This window comes from Gymnoscopelus braueri (genome assembly GCF_963280865.1).
Source record: "Gymnoscopelus braueri genome assembly, chromosome: 10".
Lineage (NCBI taxonomy): Eukaryota > Metazoa > Chordata > Actinopteri > Myctophiformes > Myctophidae > Gymnoscopelus > Gymnoscopelus braueri.
The window spans coordinates 4,408,040-4,428,005 of NC_137611.1; the positions used below are offsets into that span (position 1 = coordinate 4,408,040).

Consider the following 19,966-nt stretch of genomic DNA (forward strand, 5'->3'; position numbering starts at 1 on the left):
GGCTGAGGTTAAAAGAAAATAGCATGCGAGGGTTCAAGTGGTTAAAATAAAAAGTGGTAAAGAAAAAAGAAAAAATATTTCGTTTCACACAAAGTGTTGGTGGCCCCCTTGTAGTACCCCTGAGGACCCCCTAAGGGTCCTGGACCCCCTGTTGAGGACCCCTGACTTAAACCATTGTAATTATAGCTGACCAGAGCTAGGGATCTGTACCCTCCAGAGAGCAAAGGTTCTCAAAGTGGGGTCCGGGGACCCTCGGGGGTCAATTAGGGGGTTCCAGGGGGTCCACAGGAACATTTTTGCTCTTTATGTCTTTATCTTTGCCTCTACGTGAGGTTTGAGACAACGTCTGTAGGAGTCTGTAGTAAGACATATGTTTTGCAAGCATTGCCCACAGTCTTGGGTGTGTGTGTGTGTGTGTGTGTGTGTGTGTGTGTGTGTGTGTGTGTGTGTGTGTGTGTGTGTGTGTGTGTGTGTGTGTGTGTGTGTGTGTGTGTGTGTGTGTGTGTGTGTGTGTGTGTGAGTGTGTGTTTAGGAAGGCTATGGAGGGGGCATATTATCATATCATATCAGGACACAGTGTCATAGTACAGTGAGTGAAGGTATCTGTAGAGCTTCAGACACAGAGCAGACAGTGAGTGAAGGTATCTGTAGAGCTTGTAGAGCTTCAGACACAGAGCAGACAGTGAGTGAAGGTATCTTCAGGGACCAGACAGCAGGATGAAGATGGTTCTTTGGCTGATTGTGACCTCTCTGTTCCTTCATGGTGAGTAGATCTAATCCTCCTCCTGATGCCTGAGTGTTTGTTCAGTAACAGTGTTAAATAGCTCTATATTGTGATAGTAATCATTGCTATAGACTGTTTGTTCAGTAACAGTGTTAGATAGCTCTATATTGTGATAGTAATCATTACTATAGAGTGTTTGTTCAGTAACAGTGTTAGATAGCTCTATATTGTGATAGTAATCATTGCTATAGAGTGTTTGTTCAGTAACAATGTTAAATAGTTCTATATTGTGATAGTAATCATTACTATAGAGTGTTTGTTCAGTAACAGTGTTAGATAGCTCTATATTGTGATAGTAATCATTACTATAGAGTGTTTGTTCAGTAACAGTGTTAAATAGTTCTATATTGTGATAGTAATCATTGCTATAAAGTGTTTGTTCAGTAACAGTGTTAAATAGTTCTATATTGTGATAGTAATCATTGCTATAAAGTGTTTGTTCAGTAACAGTGTTAAATAGTTCTATATTGTGATAATCATTGCTATAGAGTGTTTGTTCAGTAACAGTGTTAAGTAGTTCTATATTGTGATAGTAATCATTACTATAGAGTGTTTGTTCAGTAACAATGTTAAATAGTTCTATATTGTGATAATCATTGCTATAGAGTGTTTGTTCAGTAACAGTGTTAAATAGTTCTATATTGTGATAGTAATCATTACTATAGAGTGTTTGTTCAGTAACAGTGTTAAATAGTTCTATATTGTGATAGTAATCATTACTATAGAGTGTTTGTTCAGTAACAATGTTAAATAGTTCTATATTGTGATAATCATTGCTATAGAGTGTTTGTTCAGTAACAGTGTTAAATAGTTCTATATTGTGATAGTAATCATTACTATAGAGTGTTTGTTCAGTAACAGTGTTAAATAGTTCTATATTGTGATAGTAATCATTGCTATAAAGTGTTTGTTCAGTAACAGTGTTAAATAGTTCTATATTGTGATAGTAATCATTACTATAGAGTGTTTGTTCAGTAACAATGTTAAATAGTTCTATATTGTGATAATCATTGCTATAAAGTGTTTGTTCAGTAACAGTGTTAAATAGTTCTATATTGTGATAGTAATCATTACTATAGAGTGTTTGTTCAGTAACAGTGTTAAATAGTTCTATATTGTGATAATCATTGCTATTCTTGAAGAGACAAATAAATCTTAAAATGACACAGATGTGTTCCCGGTCTTAAAGGGTCAAAAACGGGAAAGCATCTGTGTCATTTTAGATTGAGCTAAAGAGCATTATTTTATACTTTGGCTATTCAAAAATAGCAGATCTACAGGCTCATATAGCACGTCACGTCGTGCCGCGCTACGAGCTCGTAGATCTGCCTTTTTTGAAAAATCATGACAATGTTGTGCAAATCTTTGAATGGGCTATATTATTTTAAAGCAAACATTTCTAACCCCAATATTCCATGGAACAACAATATTTACTAAGAACAAAACTGTCACAAAGGGGACAATAATGACAAAAATGTGCAGTTTTGTCTCTCATGCAGTGTCTCTCTGCTTCTCTGTCTACCACCTGGCACCATAGCTTTGTGATAGTTTATAACGGTCTGCCTTTGTCTTTACTTTATCAGCCATTTTTGCATACTGTATGTGCTCTTTTGAAGTGCGTGAAATCCAAGATGAGTGTGTGTGTGTGTGTGTGTGTGTGTGTGTGTGTGTGTGTGTGTGTGTGTGTGTGGGTGTGGGTGTGTGTGTGTGTGTGTGTGTGTGGGTGTGGGTGTGGGTGTGGGTGGGTGTGGGTGTGTGTGTGTGTGTGTGTGTGTGTGTGTGTGTGTGTGTGTGTGTGTGTGTGTGGGTGTGGGTGTGGGTGTGTGGGTGTGGGTGTGGGTGTGGGTGTGGGTGTGGGTGTGTGTGTGTGTGTGTGTGTGTGTGTGTGTGTGGGTGTGTGTGTGCGTGTGCGTGTGCGTGTGTGTGTGTGTGTGTGTGTAAATGGCAGATCTACAAGCTAAGAAATATGCAATGTGTTGTGAGCTCGTAGGCTATTTGAAATACTCTCAAGCTAATTTGTTGTTTTCTTTTCTAACTGAAGGTGACTGCGGTGATGATGACTACGGTGTCGGTGATTATGGATTCAGTGAATTCAGCGAGGAATTTGAAATCAGCGAAATTGAAATCAGCGAGGAAATTGATGACATACTGCATGTATCGTGTGAAGGTGTGTGTGTGTGTGTGTGTGTGTGTGTGTGTGTGTGTGTGTGTGTGTGTGTGTGTGTGTGTGTGTGTGTGTGTGTGTGTGTGTGCTTGCGTGCGCGCGCTTGTGTGTATGTGTGTGAGAGAGAGAGAGAGAGAGAGAGAGAGAGAGAGAAAATGGCAGATCTACAAGCTATTACCCATAAAAAATTATAGCATTATGTCATCGAACATTTCTCATATTGCAGTTGATTGTAGGGGTTAACTTTTCATTCACCTGAACAGCTATAGGTGAACCATATCCATACTTACTTAATATGTGGTTGTCAGACATGTGCCCTAAAAGGGCTGGCTACGGATGAAAGAACACATTTCTAAATGCAAATCTATTCGATTAGGGTAAAGAGATATATATTTATATTATGTATATATATAATATATATAATATAAGTCACACAATATATATAATATAAGTCACACCGGAGGAGGAGCCAGTCCATGGAGGAGGAGCCAGTCCATGGAGACACTTATAGACACACTGGAGGAGGAGCCAGTCCATGGAGGAGGAGCCAGTCGATGGAGGAGGAGCTAGTCCATGTAGGAGGAGCCAGTCCATGGAGGAGGAGCTAGTTCATGGGGGAGGAGCCAGTCCATGGAGGAGGAGCCAGTCCACACTTAATAGACAAAAGCAGAGGCCTTTAAAAAGCCTTAAAATTATCAAAAGCTTAAAAAGTGATACTTTTCCAAAATGCTACAATGATGTATGAGTTAGGTTGCTTCGCATCGCGACAAGTTTTGAGCTTGTAGATCTGCTATTTTCATATTTTTTTTTTACATTTTAAAGACCTTTGAAATGGGACATTCCGCTATATGAGTACTTTTTACTTTTGGTACTTTAATTACTTTTACTCAAGTACATTTTCAATACCTTACTTTTACTTTTACTATAGTATGTCTACAATGTGGTATTGATACTTTTACCACAGAGTATTTCTACATTGTGGTATTGATACTTTTACTACAGAGCATTTCTACATTGTAGTATTGATACTTTTACTATAGAGTATTTCTACATTGTGGTATTGATACTTTTACTCAATACTACTTCCACCATTAGTTACACTCAAACTCATTCATTTGATCATTTTTCTCTTCAGCTCTCCAGGCTCTCCACACAACAGGTAAACAAACATCATTAAACAAATACATATTATTGTAACCTAGTAATGTTTCGTCTAATCAAAGTAATATTACTTTATTTAAATGTTTATTCTATTGTCTGTGCACAGAGTCTGGTGATGTCAGGTTGGTGGGAGGAGCCAGACACTGTGCTGGTAGATTGGAGGTGAATCGCCAGGAAGAATGGAGACCAGTGCTTCCTTATGGCTGGAACCAGTTATCATCTGTAGTGTGTAGACAGCTGCACTGTGGCTCTGCTGTTTCTACAAAACAGAGACGTATTTCTACAGATCAACCTATATGGTTTATGAATTCTACCTGTGTTGGGTCTGAATATTCACTGAGGGAGTGTGGAACAATGATGTCTTCTACTTCCTTCCTCCGTCTGGAGCTGATCTGTTCAGGTAACAAAACATGACTTCAACAATAATCTATATTATATATAATCTATATTGTCTGTCTGTCTGTCTGTCTGTCTGTCTGTCTGTCTGTCTGTCTGTCTGTCTCTGTCTCTGTCTCTGTCTCTGTCTGTCTGTGGCCTGAGAGGAGAGGAGAGGAGAGGAGAGGAGAGGAGAGGAGAGGAGAGGAGAGGAGAGGAGAGGAGAGGAGAGGAGAGGAGAGGAGAGGAGATTTGAGGGCCGCGAAGCTACATGTTTTCCCATGTATCTCCATTTTGAATGGATTATTCATTTTTATATTTCTTGGTATAATTTCCAGTTTTCCCAGAATTGGGACCCCCAACCCATTGGTTTTGTACATATTGTTCTTTTTGTTTTGATATTGCTTTAGATTCTCACAGTAACTGAGGTGGAGTTCCTGACTGTCTGGATTCCTGTGTTTTTGGTTTTGAGATATTTCTTAGTGTTTTCCTGATGGATTTGCGGTAGAGCCCTGCACGGGCCGAATATGTGGGCCCTAGCCCGGCCCGGGCCCGTGGTGTTTCAGCCCGGCCTGGCCCGTGGCCTGTAGTTGGCGCAATTTTACAGCCCGAGTCCGAAGCCCGAGAGCTCTTTATTTATTTATTACTATTAACACATTGGGTGCCAGAGGTTTATTAAAATATTATACGTTGAGTGCCTGCATTTCTTCCATCCACTTGCGTTATACGTTTCGTGCTGTGGAAGCCCCGACGCGGAAGTGCATGTAAACAAAGCGTGCGTGCGAGACGGCGGAGGGTCCCGACTAACGCCTGGAACAATAATATTTCCAACGCGATCCTCCATTGCAGCGTGATCGCCGATCGAAAACGGCTCGTTTCCACCACGTTAAAAAGAAATGGAGATATTAAGCTTTTAGTCAAGGAGATAACATTGAAAACGCCGACCGGAAGTATTTTTGACATGGAGCCACATCCAGCCTCTTCTTCTCAGAAACTCCTTGGGTGATGTCAAAGTTTCGTTTTAGCGCCCCACGTGGGCCACTCGTATAAAAATAGAATTGGGTCAAAAACGGTCCGGACCGTTTTCGGCACTTCTCGTTTGGATCCTCAAAAACGGTCCGGACCGTTTATGGCACTCGATGTGTTAATTCATTATTTTCGAGCGTGAACTGGTGCGCGCCGCGCAGGCAACGCAGCAGCCGGCCGCACTAACCCAGCGGGCCTGCAGGGCTCTAATTTGCAGTCGAAATCAAACCACCTGTTTGTTTCCTTTTGTTTCCTTTAGTTTTACATTTTAACCCTTTAAAACCGGGAAAGCATCCGTGTCATTTTAGATGTTGCCTGCTAGACTATCTGTGACTTCTCTCTGAGCTGGATCATTGTAGTGTCTTGGGGCTTGTTTCCTGGTCCGTGTGTCATCCCCGTTGTAATGTAATTTGCCCTGTGTGGTGTACCTACCGGTATGTTTGTTTGCATTATGATTTAACCCTTTAAGACCTGAGGCGATTTTTTAAAATGTTTTCAAAATTTTAACAGTTTTTTGAAAAAAATCTAAAACATTTTTTTTCAATATTTTTCAAAAATAGCAGATCTACAAGCTCGTAGCGCGGCACTCGGTGCCGCGCTATGAGCTTGTATATCTGCTGTTTTTGAATAGCCAAAGACATCTAAAGTGACACAGATGCGTTCCAGGTATCAATGGGTTAAGTAGAGATGTCGTTAAACTGTCCTCCTTAGTCTCCTGCCCTTACTTTGATGTTGAGTTCCTGCATTTGGGTCCAAAAACACCCGGGTCCCTGACAGGGCCAATCTCTCTTGTTGTGACCTCAGGTCATTCGTACGTGTGTGGACAAGTGCTTGTAGATCGGCTATTTTCACAATGTTTGCTTCTTTCTTATATTATTTGACAATTTGGCCAATGTTTGACCAGTTTGTCGATTACTTTAGATGCAGTAATTGTGTTTCCTTCTCTTTTTTTTGTATTAAAAAGGTCTAAAAGTCCTTAAATTGACTGTGTCTGTCTCTCTCTCTCTCTCTCTCTCTCTCTCTCTCTCTCTCTCTCTCTCTCTCTCTCTCTCTCTCTCTCTCTCTCACTCTCACTCTAGAGTCTGTAAGGTTGACAAATGGGACTAGTGGGTGTTCAGGCAGAGTGGAGGTGAAGTCTGATCAGTCGTGGGTCTCAGTGTGTGAAGGCGACTTTGACCAGCAGGATGCAGAGGTGGTCTGTAGGGAGCTTGGCTGTGGGGCTCCTTCAGTCCTTCAGGGGGCGCTCTATGGAGAAGTGAAGGCTCCAATGTGGACCAAAGAGTTCCAGTGTGAAGGCAACGAGTCTGTTCTCCTGGACTGTAGAACCTCAGACTCAACTAGAAACACCTGCTCACCTGACAAGACTGTTGGACTCACCTGCTCAGGTAAAAGACAAACTACACTTTATAGGCCGTGGGCCGAGTGCTCTAATTCTGACTTTCATTGATCCCCACTCAGAAAGTGCATTATTTTTTCAGGTTAGATATATAAAATTCTTACAAGTACTGTAACAAATGTTTCCATCTCCGATTCGTGCGCCAGAATGAAAAAGACCGATTTTAACAAATGCAATTTAAACAGGCAAATATGCAGGGCTACTCAGAATCTCCATGGCAACCAGGAAGAAAACATTCATTTCGCTATAGGCCTATTGCCTTGCCTCTCGTTCACTGCCACTACGGTGATTTGATCATTAACATAAATGAAGTGGTTACGTTAGTTCTTGTCTTTCTAATCTAAAATTGTATCATATTTAAGTATACTTAATCTGTTACAGTTAGAGATAATTTTTCAAATAAATCGTACATTATTACCTGTTAAACTGTGAGCCATTTATAGTCAGTGGTGGGAAAAGTACTCACATGTTTTACTTAAGGAAAGGCAATGTAGAAATAACCTGTTACAAGTGAAAGTCCGGAATTAAAAATTCACTTGAGTAAAAGAACATAAGTATTGGTATCAAAATGTACTTAAAGTACCGTAAGTAAAAGTACTCTTATGCTGAATTAAATGTCCCGTTTCACAAGGTAATATGTATCAAATGTAAAATCTTTTGAAAATAGCCGATGTGAGCTTGTAGATTAAGACTAAGAGGTTAATGTATGTTTTGTAATAATAATTCAAATCTACAAAGTAACTAAAGTTTTCATATAATTGTAGTGGAGTAAAAGTACAATATTTGTCTCTGAGATATAGTGGAGTGGAAGTAAAATAACTAAAACTTGGAAATACTCCAGTAAAGTAAAAAATACCTCAACTGTATGTACTTAAGTACAGTACTTGAGCAAATGTACTTAGTTACTTTACACAACATACTATAGGTGACATGTACATCATTAAATGAAATAACCCCAAAACCTAATATACTATTTTGTTTCTTTGTTGCATCTTTTTCAATGGTGGTAACTGACCTCTCAGCTTCTTCCTGTCATCTGTCCAGACAGTGTCCACACAATGGATCAGGTTCAGTTGCATTTAATAAATGAAACTAAGAGACCAAGATGTGCTAACCAATGGGAATATTTAGATTGAGAATTACAGATACATTCTCTTGACCAATAAAGAGCACATTTCAAGAGCATGTAAGACTAGAAAAGGTAGCCAAATAAATGGTTTGTTAAATAAACCTACTCACTACCGGTAACTCTTTGTATCTCAACATTTGTACTAAAACGTGGCACTTGAACTGCATCAAAAAGCCTAGATTCAGTAGGGTATGGTAACCAGTAGAAGTAGTACAAAAGGTAACTTTTTTTAGAGTGATTTATTCAAAGTTAAAATATTACATAGTATCACATTGCAGCAGCAAACTGTTCCATTGATGGATGACATGCCATGAGGTCCTTGTCTGTGGCCCAGCTACATTACTTCATATGTACATTTTCTGCATTTGAGTGGATATCAGATCAGCCTTGAACTTCCCCTATAACCACTAGGACAGCTGTTCTATAACATTGCATGTGTCATAGACGCACTGCGAAGAAAACTGGCACCTAAAGTTAACTGTAATGCATTGAAGTCGATGAGAGCAGTTTCTATCAGACATCACATGCTTTCTGATCTCTTGTTTTTCGATGTGCACACTAGATCTTTAGTTTCCTGAACCAATCATTTACAAAAGAGCACAAGCATTAAAACATAGATCTTCATAATCATGTCGACCCATCTCTCATAGACTGCATTACGTGACACACAATCCACTCTTCTTCAAACATGTCACAATCATTTTCCAGATCCAGTTGTTTGTCACCTCCTGCACCTCTGCAATTGAGCCACTCCATACAGCCTGCAACACACAAACATCAAAGGTCTCTAAAGAGGAAACATTACATCACCACATCTAATCTAATTAGATTTATAGAATTTCAGGTGTTCTGTACAAACACTTGGGCTCTGTAGATTATTTTAAGTCAAAACGGTGTTATCTAGATTAAAATCTGTACTGTATCAATACATTGTGTCCTATTAACATGTTTAGAAGGACCAGTCAGATTCTGTGACGAGCATAATTCTGCCTAAATGTAGCTTCACAACACTGATTCATATTATTCAAGTGATTTTGTCTGGTGCTGATTCATTAAATAGGATCTGATTATGTATATTTTTGTCGGCTGTTTTGAAGGTCTAGTCAGGTACATGGTAATGTCTAGTCAGGACATGTATGAAGCAGGATTTGCTTCTTTTTGTGGTTATTGCACACAATCAAACATAAGATCGAGATAACAAACACCATTTAAGCCATACAAAAACCTTACAAATTAGTATTTTAACACTGTGCATTTAACCAAAAGCTATAAACGGGCTCTGAACAGTTGTACAAAATAATGAATGCAGCATGCTAGTGCACACACACTTACTTGACAGACAAACGTAATTTAACCCAACTCGCCTAACTATATCTACATTAACAACTGGTAACTTTAGCTTAGAACTTGTCAAGAGAGAAATAACAAATCACCAACCGTAACCCTAACCACCAACTTTGGCAACGGATGCACAGTGACTGGAGATCTGAACAGAAAAGATACGAGATGGAATCAATAAAATAACGAGGCAACGTGTAGCAGAGCCAACTAATGATAGCGAGACATTTATAAAGGGGTACATATTGATTGGTCACTGCTTAATAGTATCTTCAGCTGTTGTTAAAACGCTAAATTTGCATCTGCAAACCATCCTGTTGCCTGTAGGCAACCCTAACGTTATGATATAATATTGATGCTTAATATCATAATGTGCCGTCATCAACACGGCTCATTCTATTGTCTGCATCCATTGTATACATTTTCATAAGAATAAGACAACGACGATCATCACAAAACAAATATTACCTCTTAATCTTTCTATAGGATATCTGTTGTTTTCTTGTTTACAATAGTCCGTCAGTCTGAGCTGTATTTCCGGGTTCTGCTCTTGCAAGTGGTACGAAGAACGTGATTGGCCAACTGAATTGCACGATACAATAGGCGAGCTTTGATTGGTTTATACTTCGCAGTGGGCTGCCATTTTCTTAAAAATAAGTAACATTACTTAGTGATATTATATCTAAGTTTTATTTTTCTGGCGCAACTTTTCAGGATGGAAACATTTGATAATGTGTTCATAAACAACTAATCTACACAATTCTAAAAAATTAGCCAGGTTCTTGATGGGGATCAACCAACTCAAAAACTAAAGGAGATAGAGGCACTCGGCCCACGGCCTATTAGCTTTGACTATTAGTTTAAAGTCAAAGTAATATTACTTTTTTAATCACTTAAAACCTATATTTAGTTCACTGTTTTCCTGTATTGTGACGAGTTGTGAGCTTACAGATCGTCTATATTTCCTGAGAGTTAACACTAGAATAGGGACACTACAGTTCTTAAAGCATATTCTATTGTCTGTGTACAGAGCCTGTGAGGTTGGTGGGAACCAGTCGCTGTGCTGGTAGACTGGAGATTAAACACTTGGGAGAATGGAGACCAGTGCATCCTTATTCCTGGAACCATAAGACATCATCTGTAGTGTGTAGACTGCTGCACTGTGGCTCTGCTGTTTCTACAGAACAGAGAGATGGTTCTATAGATCAACCTACATGGGATATTCCATATTTCAACTGTGTTGGATCTGAATATTCACTGAGGGAGTGTGGACCTAGTGACAATGATGTCTAGTACTTCCTCCTCCAGACTGGAGCTGATCTGTTCAGGTAACAAACAATGACTTCAACAATGACACTAATCTATACTGACTGACTGTCTGTCTGTCTGTCTGTCTGTCTGTCTGTCTGTCTGTCTGTCTGTCTGTCTGTCTGTCTGTCTGTCTGTCTGTCTGTCTTGTCTGCCCTTCTCTGTTGCCAAACTATGATCACTCAGTCTGTTCATTGTTAATGTCTTTCTCAGGTTTTTATCAGTTACTGTGCTTAGGTAGTCTGCCACATTATACTGTCTGTTTAGGGCCAACATTTCTAGTTTGTGTTGTGATTGTGTAAGTTCATTCCAATAAGTTATCTTTTCCTTTAGTTATAATTTGGTTAGGTCTAGTCTTCTGAGTGATAGTGTAACTGTATTTATCTTCTTTAGTTATAATTTGGTTAGGTCTAGTCTTCTGAGTGATAGTGCAGCTGCACTGAGGCTGGCTGGGGTTTGTGATGTCAGAGGGTGAAAGGTCAGCTAGTTTTGTATGTATTAGACTGGTTATGAGTTGGTGTCTTTGTGTTGTATTGTATGCTGTGATGAGTTTGATTGATTGATTGAATACTTTATTAGCTGTTTGCAAAAAAAAAGCACAGGAATGTACAGTTCAATACAAGGTCTGCTCTCTCTACGTCGTCCTCAGACGAGACCTCCATCAGTCATCTCGATTCTCCATACATCTGGCCAGCTACTTTGTGCTTTCTGCACCAGCATCTTTCCTTAGCACTCTTCCCCTGCCTCAGGGAGGCTTTGACCTTGGCAAATTCCCCTGTTGTGAAAGGGCCGTCATCAATGTTGAGATCCCTCAGGACTGCAGGTATTTCCTTCTCGGCACCTTCCACTGTCTGGTGTGTGCCAAGAAGGTTCCTGAAGTGAGTTAACCAGGTGGTCATTCTCTCTTCTGGGCTGTTTCCTGCCACCTGTCCCTCTTTCGGTCTTTTCCTTCCACACATCTCATTAATCACCTTCCATGATTCGCTGTAGGCTACTGGTGTTCTCCCTGAGCAGCTTCCACTCTGCGGACCTTTTGCATCAGTTCCTCACCTCTGATTTTGTCGTACTCAGCAAAGAGAAGTCGCTTGGCCTCCTTCAGTGTCTCGCGTTGTTCTGCGGACGGGTCTTGACCAGCTGCGTGGCGCGCGTCCTCCACTTTTTGCCGTGCTGCTATGACATCCGGGTGTTTCGATCTCGCAGGGCTTCTGGTCTTTTGCATCACTGGTACACACCTCGCTCTTGCTGCCTCGTTTGCTTCCATGAACTTCATGTACACTGCGCCCGGTTCCTCCTTCACATCTTGTATGTGAACGCGGTCCCTGACCTCTGCTGTGTATCTGGCTTGAAGTTCAGGGTTTGTGGAGAAAGTCCTCCAGTCATGGCGTACCCTGGGGCTCGGTTTTGGGATCCTAAGGCCCAGCCTAACTCTCATGGATACCACCCGGTGGTCAGAACCCACAGAGTTGAAGGTGTTGTAGAGTTCCGCATTCAATATGGAATTCCTCCATTTTTGCTTCACTAGTACAGTATGTAGTCTAGTTGACGCCTCAAACCAGTAGGCCGGTCCTGGAAGGTCCATCTTTTGCCAGTTCTTTTCCTGAACATCGTGTTTGCAGCCATTAGTTCTTGTTCCAGGAGTAGGGTGGCAAGGTATGCTCCATTCCGGTTTGTATCGTCATGGAATGTTTAAGGTGCGTCCTTTCGACTGAGTCTTGTGTAGAAGTCACCCAGAATCGCAAGAAAGTTGTGAGCAGGGACGCTACGGACTGCTGTTGCCAGATCCCTGTAGAACTTCTCCGCTTCCTCATCTGATGCCACGCTGGTGGGTGAATACACTGCCATGATGGTTGTTACTGGGCTGCTATGAAACTCAGCGATGAGGATCCGCTCTGAGAATCGGTGGGTTTTCCGGAGCGCCTTGCTAGCCCGAGGGCTCAACAACAGCCCCACACCTCCGGTTGCTGCCTGGGCTTCGTTCCGCCATGCCAAGGAGGTGACGAAGGTGTAACTCTCAACCCTGCAGTATTTGATGTTAATCTCAGCGTGCACCCTTCTATGCTCCTGGACTCATAGGATCTCCACTCCTCTGCTCTCTACACAGTGTGTGAGTTCCTCCAACCTCCCATCTTCTCTGACTGTGCATGCGTTGAAGGTCCCCATTATAAATGGTTTCCTGCAACGCAAGATTGCGTTAGACCGTGTGCTGCTAAGTGCATTAAACCCAAGAAAGCACTATGGCTCTTCATCGGGTCAAACTGTTTGACCCGATGAAGAGCCTTGGCTCGAAACGTTGTCAATATATTTACATTGGAGCAGATGAGTGTGCAGGTTTATTCCTTTTCTTCATATTACTTTCCAGCCCAGCACCTCAATGAAGTGATGTGCAAATTCTATTAGTTTTCATATTTTAATTTAATTTCATCAAAGGACTTTCCCCCTATACCACTTTATATTGATTTAAAAAGTAAACCCTCATGCCAGACTGAGTCAAAAGCTTTCTGGAAAACAACAATTAGCATTTTCTGTTGGTATATTTTAACATGTCATTTAAGATGCCATCAGGCCCACATGCTTTTTTGTTCCGCAGAGCCTTAGTTTGTCTTCCAATTCTAATTCAGTGATTGTTTAATCCAATGGGGTCTGATAGTCCTTAAGTTTGATGATGAGGCCAATCATTAAAATGTGTGTCATTGCAACTGCAACAGACTGTCATTTTAAAAGGAGAAGGAAGGTGTAACTGTTTTGAACATAATATACATATACAATTTGATGAATACATAGACCATACATGTACAATGTGATGATTACGTAGACCATAGATTTCAAGAATTAAACGTTGCGTGTATGTACCACTTTTAGTTTTTTTTTGTGTACCTTTTATTAAATAAGTAGGCTACTACAGTACCTACTTAATTACCACTGACCCTGGGTGTGGCCCATTAGATGAGAGCATAAAGTGCTCAGCATGTCCTGGATGGTTCTCAGTTCACTGTGGGCGGGGCCTGCTGCTCCTCGGACCACCTCAGCATAGGACAGGCAGTCTGCCTGGCTGCTGCCACCTGCTGGGGAGGTGGTGGTACTAAGGATAAGGATAATTCCTTTAACAGGTCCGTTCATGAAAGTCCTTGCGGTCTTGTTTCCAATGAGGGCCTGTGAGCAATTAGGGGTTAAGAGTCTTGCTCAGGGACAAATTTCATTTCATCGACACATTTGCTGGCCTGGCCTGGAATCGTACCTGGGGCAACCAGGGCCTCTGGCTCCCTAGGCGGGCTCACTAACCACTCAGCTATGGCCGCCCCCTAAACATGTCAACATGTCAACATGTACAACATGTCTTGGAGGTGTTGAGGTCCTGGGTCTAGGTACAGACTGGTTCTCATCCATCCTGACGTCTGTGCTGAGGTGGTGGTTGTAGGTGCTGCTGCTTGGGCCTGGGTTGGAAGGCTCTTCTCGGCATGCTGTTGGCTGGTCCTGGGATGTGCCTCTCCGTTTGAGTGTTGGAGGCTCCCGTGTTGCTCCTCCTGTTGAGTGTTGCTCGTCCATTTAGTGTGACATCTTTCAGTGTCTTGGTAAACAGTGGAAATGCTTCTTTGAAGAGGTGAACATGATCATAAAGATGGTGTACAGTGATAGAGGGGTAGTGGGCAACGTGAACATTTGGCCATGGTTCACAGTCTCTGGAGATGCTGACGTTCAGTTGTTGCATTGTCTGTGGGTGTAAATCCTTCCTTGGTAACAGGGTGGACATCACTATCTTAGATTTAGGGAAGGTGTGACCTGCCTTCTCAGCGACAGCCTTCTCTCATGCTGTGCCCTCAGGTCATTCGTACCTGTGTGGATTAGGATATGGCTCTCTCTGTCTGTCTTGTCTTGTCTTGTCTTGTCTTGTCTTGTCTGTCTGTCTGTCTGTCTGTCTGTCTGTCTGTCTGTCTGTCTGTCTGTCTGTCTGTCTGTCTGTCTGTCTGTCTGTCTCTTTCTTTTTTTTTTATCTCTGTCTGTCTGTCGACTCAGATAATACAGATAAATATTGATAAATATATAGCGGTGCGAGGCGTTGTGAGCTTGTTAATCTCTCAAAACAGATTCAGAGCTCCGCAGCTGAATCTGTCGGGAGCTTCTGTTACAACGTGTATAGTTAGGAATGTTAGGAATGTAAACAAAGACATCTGGACCGGAAGCTGAGGGCGGACTTAATGGCCAACATCCTGTTATCCACATTCTATTCATTCTACATAGGAGTCAAATAAAAAATAAAAAAGGAAAAAAAACAGCAGAGGGCTATTCACCTGTTTCCTAGGCTGTGTGTTTTCCACTTCCTGTCGATTTCATTGGATATCATTGGTCATCTGACCAGTTTCATTGGATTTCATTGGATCAAATCGACAGGAAGTGGAAAACACACAGCCTAAGAAACAGGTGGATAGGTTCCCAGATTGTGAGATTGTTGATCAGCTATTTTCACAATGTCGCCTATTTCTTATATTATTTGATAATTTGGCCAATGTTTGACCAGCTTGTCGATTACTTTTGTTTCAGTAATTGTTTTAGTTTTTTTGGGTAAAAGGTCTAAAAGTCCTTAAATTGTCACTTTCACTGTCTGTCTGTCTGTCTGTCTGTCTGTCTGTCTGTCTGTCTGTCTGTCTGTCTGTCTGTCTGTCTGTCTGTCTGCCTGTCTGTCTGTCTGTCTGTCTGTCTGTCTGTCTGTCTGTCTGTCTGTCTGTCTGTCTGTCTGTCTGTCTGTCTCTCTTTCTCTCTCTCTCTTTAGAGTCTGTAAGGTTGGTGAATGGGACTAGTGTGTGTTCAGGCAGAGTGGAGGTGAAGTCTAATCAGTCGTGGGTCTCAGTGTGTGAAGGTGACTTTGACCAGCAGGATGCAGAGGTGGTCTGTAGGGAGTTTGGCTGTGGGGCTCCTTCAGTCCTCCAGGGGGCGCTCTATGGAGAAGTGAAGGCTCCAATGTGGACCAAAGAGTTCCAGTGTGAAGGCAACGAGTCTGTTCTCCTGGACTGTAGAACCTCAGACTCAACTAGAAACACCTGCTCACCTGACAAGACTGTTGGACTCACCTGCTCAGGTAAAAGACAAACTATACTTTAGTTTTGATATTAGTTTACAGTCAAAGTAATATTACTTTTTAACCCCTTAAAACCTATATTTAGTTCGCTTTATTCCCAAGGGCTCTACACTAGGCCCCCTCCTGTTTTCACTCAAAAATAGCAGATCTACACGCTTGTATTATGAGGACTTGTGAGCTTACAGATCGTCAATTTTTTTCTGATAGTTAACACTAGAATAGGGACACTACAGTTCTTAAAGCTTATTCTATTGTCTGTGTACAGAGCCTGTGAGGTTGGTGGGAACTAGTCACTGTGCTGGTAGACTGGAGATGAAACACCTGGAAGAATGGAGACCAGTGGATCCTTATTCCTGGAACCATAAGACATCATCTGTAATGTGTAGACTGCTGCACTGTGGCTCTGCTGTTTCTACAGAAGAGAGAGATGGTTTTACATATCAACATACATGGTCGATTACATCTACCTGTGTTGGATCTGAATCTTCGCTGAGGGAGTGTGGGAAAATGACGTCTAGTACTTCCTCCTCCAGACTGGAGCTGATATGTTCAGGTAACAAACAATGACTTCAACAATGACTCTAATCTATACTGTCTGTCTGTCTCTCTGTCTATGTCTGCCTGTCTGTGTCTAACCCTCTCTATTGACCCCTCTCTCTCTCTCTCCAGAGTCTGTGAGGTTGGTGAATGGGACTAGTGGGTGTTCAGGCAGAGTGGAGGTGAAGTCTAATCAGTCGTGGGTCTCAGTGTGTGAAGATGACTTTGACCTGCAGGATGCAGAGGTGGTCTGTAGGGAGCTTGGCTGTGGGGCTCCTTCAGTCCTCCAGGGGGCGCTCTATGGAGAAGTGAAGGCTCCAATGTGGACCAAAGAGTTCCAGTGTGAAGGCAACGAGTCTGTTCTCCTGGACTGTAGAACTTCAGACTCAACTAGAAACACCTGCTCACCTGACAAGACTGTTGGACTCACCTGCTCAGGTAAAATACAAACTACACTTTAGCTTTGATTATTAGTTTACATTCAAAGTAATATTACTTCTTTTAACCACTTAAAAGCTATATTTAGTTCACTGTATTCCAAAGGGTTCTATACTAGGCCCACTCTCGTTTTCACTCTAAAATAGCAGATCTATAAGCTATAGCTAGATATGTTAAAGCGTATTATATTGTCTGTGTACAGAGCCTGTGAGGTTGGTGGGAACCAGTCACTGTGCTGGTAGACTGGAGATGAAACACCTGGGAGAATGGAGACCAGTGGATCCTTATCCCTGGAACCATGAGTCATCATCTGTAGTGTGTAGACTGCTGCGCTGTGGCTCTGCTGTTTCTACAGAAGAGAGACACGGTTCTACAGAAAAACCTACATGGCCGGTTCTATCTGACTGTGTTGCATCTGAATATTCACTGAGGGAGTGTGGAGCAATGACCTCTAGGACTTCCTACTTCAGTCTGGAGCTGATCTGTTCAGGTAACAAACAATGACTTCAACAATGACACTTATCTATACTGTCTCTGTCTGTCTGTCTGTCTGTCTGTCTGTCTGTCTGTCTGTCTGTCTGTCTGTCTGTCTGTCTGTCTGTCTGTCTGTCTGTCTGTCTGTCTGTCTTGTCTGTCTTGTCTGTCTGTCTGTCTGTCTTGTCTGTCTCTCATCATCTCTCTCTTTGTCTTTCTGTCTGTCTGTCTGTCTGTCTGTGTGCGTGTGTGTGTGCGTGCGTGCGTGCGTGTGTCTCTCTCTCTCTCTCTCTCTCTCTCTCTCTCTCTCTCTCTCTCTCTCTCTCTCTCTCTCTCTCTCTCTCTCTCTCTTTCTCCCTCCCTCCAGAGTCTGTAAGGTTGGTGAATGGGACTAGTATGTGCTCAGGCAGAGTGGAGGTGAAGTCTAATCAGTCGTGGGTCTCAGTGTGTGAAGGTGACTTTGACCAGCAGGATGCAGAGGTGGTCTGTAGGGAGTCTGGCTGTGGGGCTCCTTCAGTCCTCCAGGGGGCGATCTATGGAGAAGTGAAGGCTCCAATGTGGAGCAAAGAGTTCCAGTGTGAAGGAAACGAGTCTGTTCTCCTGGACTGTAGAACTTCAGACTCAACTAGAAACACCTGCTCACCTGACAAGACTGTTGGACTCACCTGCTCAGGTAAAAGACTACACTACACCTTAGCTTTGATATTAGTTTACAGTCAAAGTAATATTACTGTTTAACTTAAAACCCATATTTAGTTCACTTTATTCCCAAGGGCTCTATACTAGGCCCACTTCTGTTTTCACTGGAGTTGTAAGCTTACAGATCGTCTATATTTGCTGACAGTTAACACTAGAATAGGGACACTACAGTTCTTAAAGCATATTCTATTGTCTGTGTACAGAGCCTGTGAGGTTGGTGGGAACCAGTCGCTGTGCTGGTAGACTGGAGATGAAACACTTGGGAGAATGGAGACCAGTGCATCCTTATTCCTGGAACCATAAGACATCATCTGTAGTGTGTAGACTGCTGCACTGTGGCTCTGCTGTTTCTACAGAAGAGAGAGATTGTTTTACATATCAACCTAGTACATGGTGGATTATATCTGGCTGTGTTGGATCTGAATCTTCGCTGAGGGAGTGTGGGAAAATTATGTCCAGCATTTCCTCCTCCAGACTGGAGCTTATCTGTTCAGGTAACAAAAAATGACTTCAATAATGACACTAATCTCAACTCTCTGTCTGTCTGTCTGTCTGTCTGTCTGTCTGTCTGTCTGTCTGTCTGTCTGTCTGTCTGTCTGTCTGTCTGTCTGTCTGTCTGTCTGTCTGTCTATGTCTGTCTGTCTATGTCTGTCTGTCTATGTCTGTCTGCCTGTCTGTCCCTCTCTATTGACCTCTCTCTCTCTCTCTCTCTCTCTCTCTCTCTCTCTCTCTCTCTCTCTCTCTCTCTCTCTCTCTCTCTCTCTCTCCAGAGTCTGTAAGGTTGGTGAATGGGACTAGTTCATGTTCAGGCAGAGTGGAGGTGAAGTCTGATCAGTCGTGGGTCTCAGTGTTTGAAGATGACTTTGACCAGCAGGATGCAAAGGTGGTCTGTAGGGAGATTGGCTGCGGGGCTCCTTCAGACCTCCAGGGGGCGCTCTATGGAGAAGTGAAGGCTCCAATGTGGACCAAAGAGTTCCAGTGCGAAGGCAACGAGTCTGTTCTCCTGGACTGTAGAACCTCAGACTCAACTAGAAACACCTGCTCACCTGACAAGACTGTTGGACTCACCTGCTCAGGTAAAAGACAAACTACACTTTAGCTTTGATTTGTAGCTTACGGTCAAAGTAATATTACTTTTTTAATCACATAACACCTATAATTAGTTCACTGTATTCCCAGGGGCTCTATACAGTACAAGGCCCACTCCTGTTTTCATTCTAAAATAGTGGATCCTCAAGCTTGTATTGTGACGAGTTGTGAGCTTACAGATTGTCTATTTCTACTGACAGTTAACACTAGAATAGGGACACAACAGTTCTTAAAGCGTATTCTATTGTCTGTGTACAGAGCCTGTGAGGTTGGTGGGAACCAGTCGCTGTGCTGGTAGACTGGAGATCTTATTCCTTGAACCATGAGTTATCATCTGTAGTGTGTAGACTGCTGCACTGTGGCTCTGCTGTTTCTACAGAAAAGAGACACGATTCTACACGTCAATCTACATGGTGGTTTGTATCTAAATGTGTTGGATCTGAATCTTCACTGAGGGATTGTGGAAGAATGAAGTCTTTGAATTCCTCTTTCAGACTGGAGCTGAACTGTTCAGGTAACAAACAATGACTTCAACAATGACAGTCTGTCTGTCTGTCTGTCTGTCTGTCTGTCTGTCTGTCTGTCTGTCTGTCTGTCTGTCTGTCTGTCTGTCTGTCTGTCTGTCTGTCTGTCTGTCTGTCTGTCTCTCTCTCTCTCTCTCTCTCTCTCTCTCTCTCTCTCTCTCTCTCTCTCTCTCTCTCTCTCTCTCTCTCAGTGTCTGAGACTAACAAAAGTATGTCGTCCTCGTACACCATTCATTTATGACAGTTGACACCGATTTGAATGAAATGCTTGTTCCCTGCAAATCACAACCTATATAGCGGCTTGAGGGCGATGGCAAAGAGCGAAGGTAATGCTGGGTCACTGGGCCAGTTTAGGGCTCAATTTGCAAAAGTGAAAGGACAACTCAAGTGAGTTAGTTAACCCATTAAGACCTGATTAAGACCTGAGGCCTACAAATGCCTTTTAATTGTATT

The 19,966-nt window shown here is 42.3% G+C and overlaps 1 protein-coding gene across 1 annotated transcript; it reads left to right on the forward strand.

The window, feature by feature from the left end:
• Positions 1-723: 723 nt before the first annotated feature.
• LOC308092835 (scavenger receptor cysteine-rich type 1 protein M130-like) lies at positions 724-19,315 on the forward strand (the record flags this gene model as incomplete). Its single annotated transcript, XM_080438934.1, has 18 exons — positions 724-763; positions 2,826-2,951; positions 4,084-4,107; positions 4,216-4,271; positions 4,497-4,509; positions 6,590-6,888; positions 11,431-11,559; positions 12,030-12,128; positions 14,229-14,330; positions 15,533-15,752; positions 16,018-16,305; positions 16,422-16,727; positions 16,930-17,072; positions 17,577-17,874; positions 18,104-18,340; positions 18,375-18,394; positions 18,679-18,976; positions 19,248-19,315. 18 exons carry the CDS (start codon positions 724-726, stop codon positions 19,313-19,315), a joined length of 2,766 nt encoding a protein of 921 aa, XP_080295060.1.
• Between the last annotated feature and the right edge of the window lie 651 nt (positions 19,316-19,966).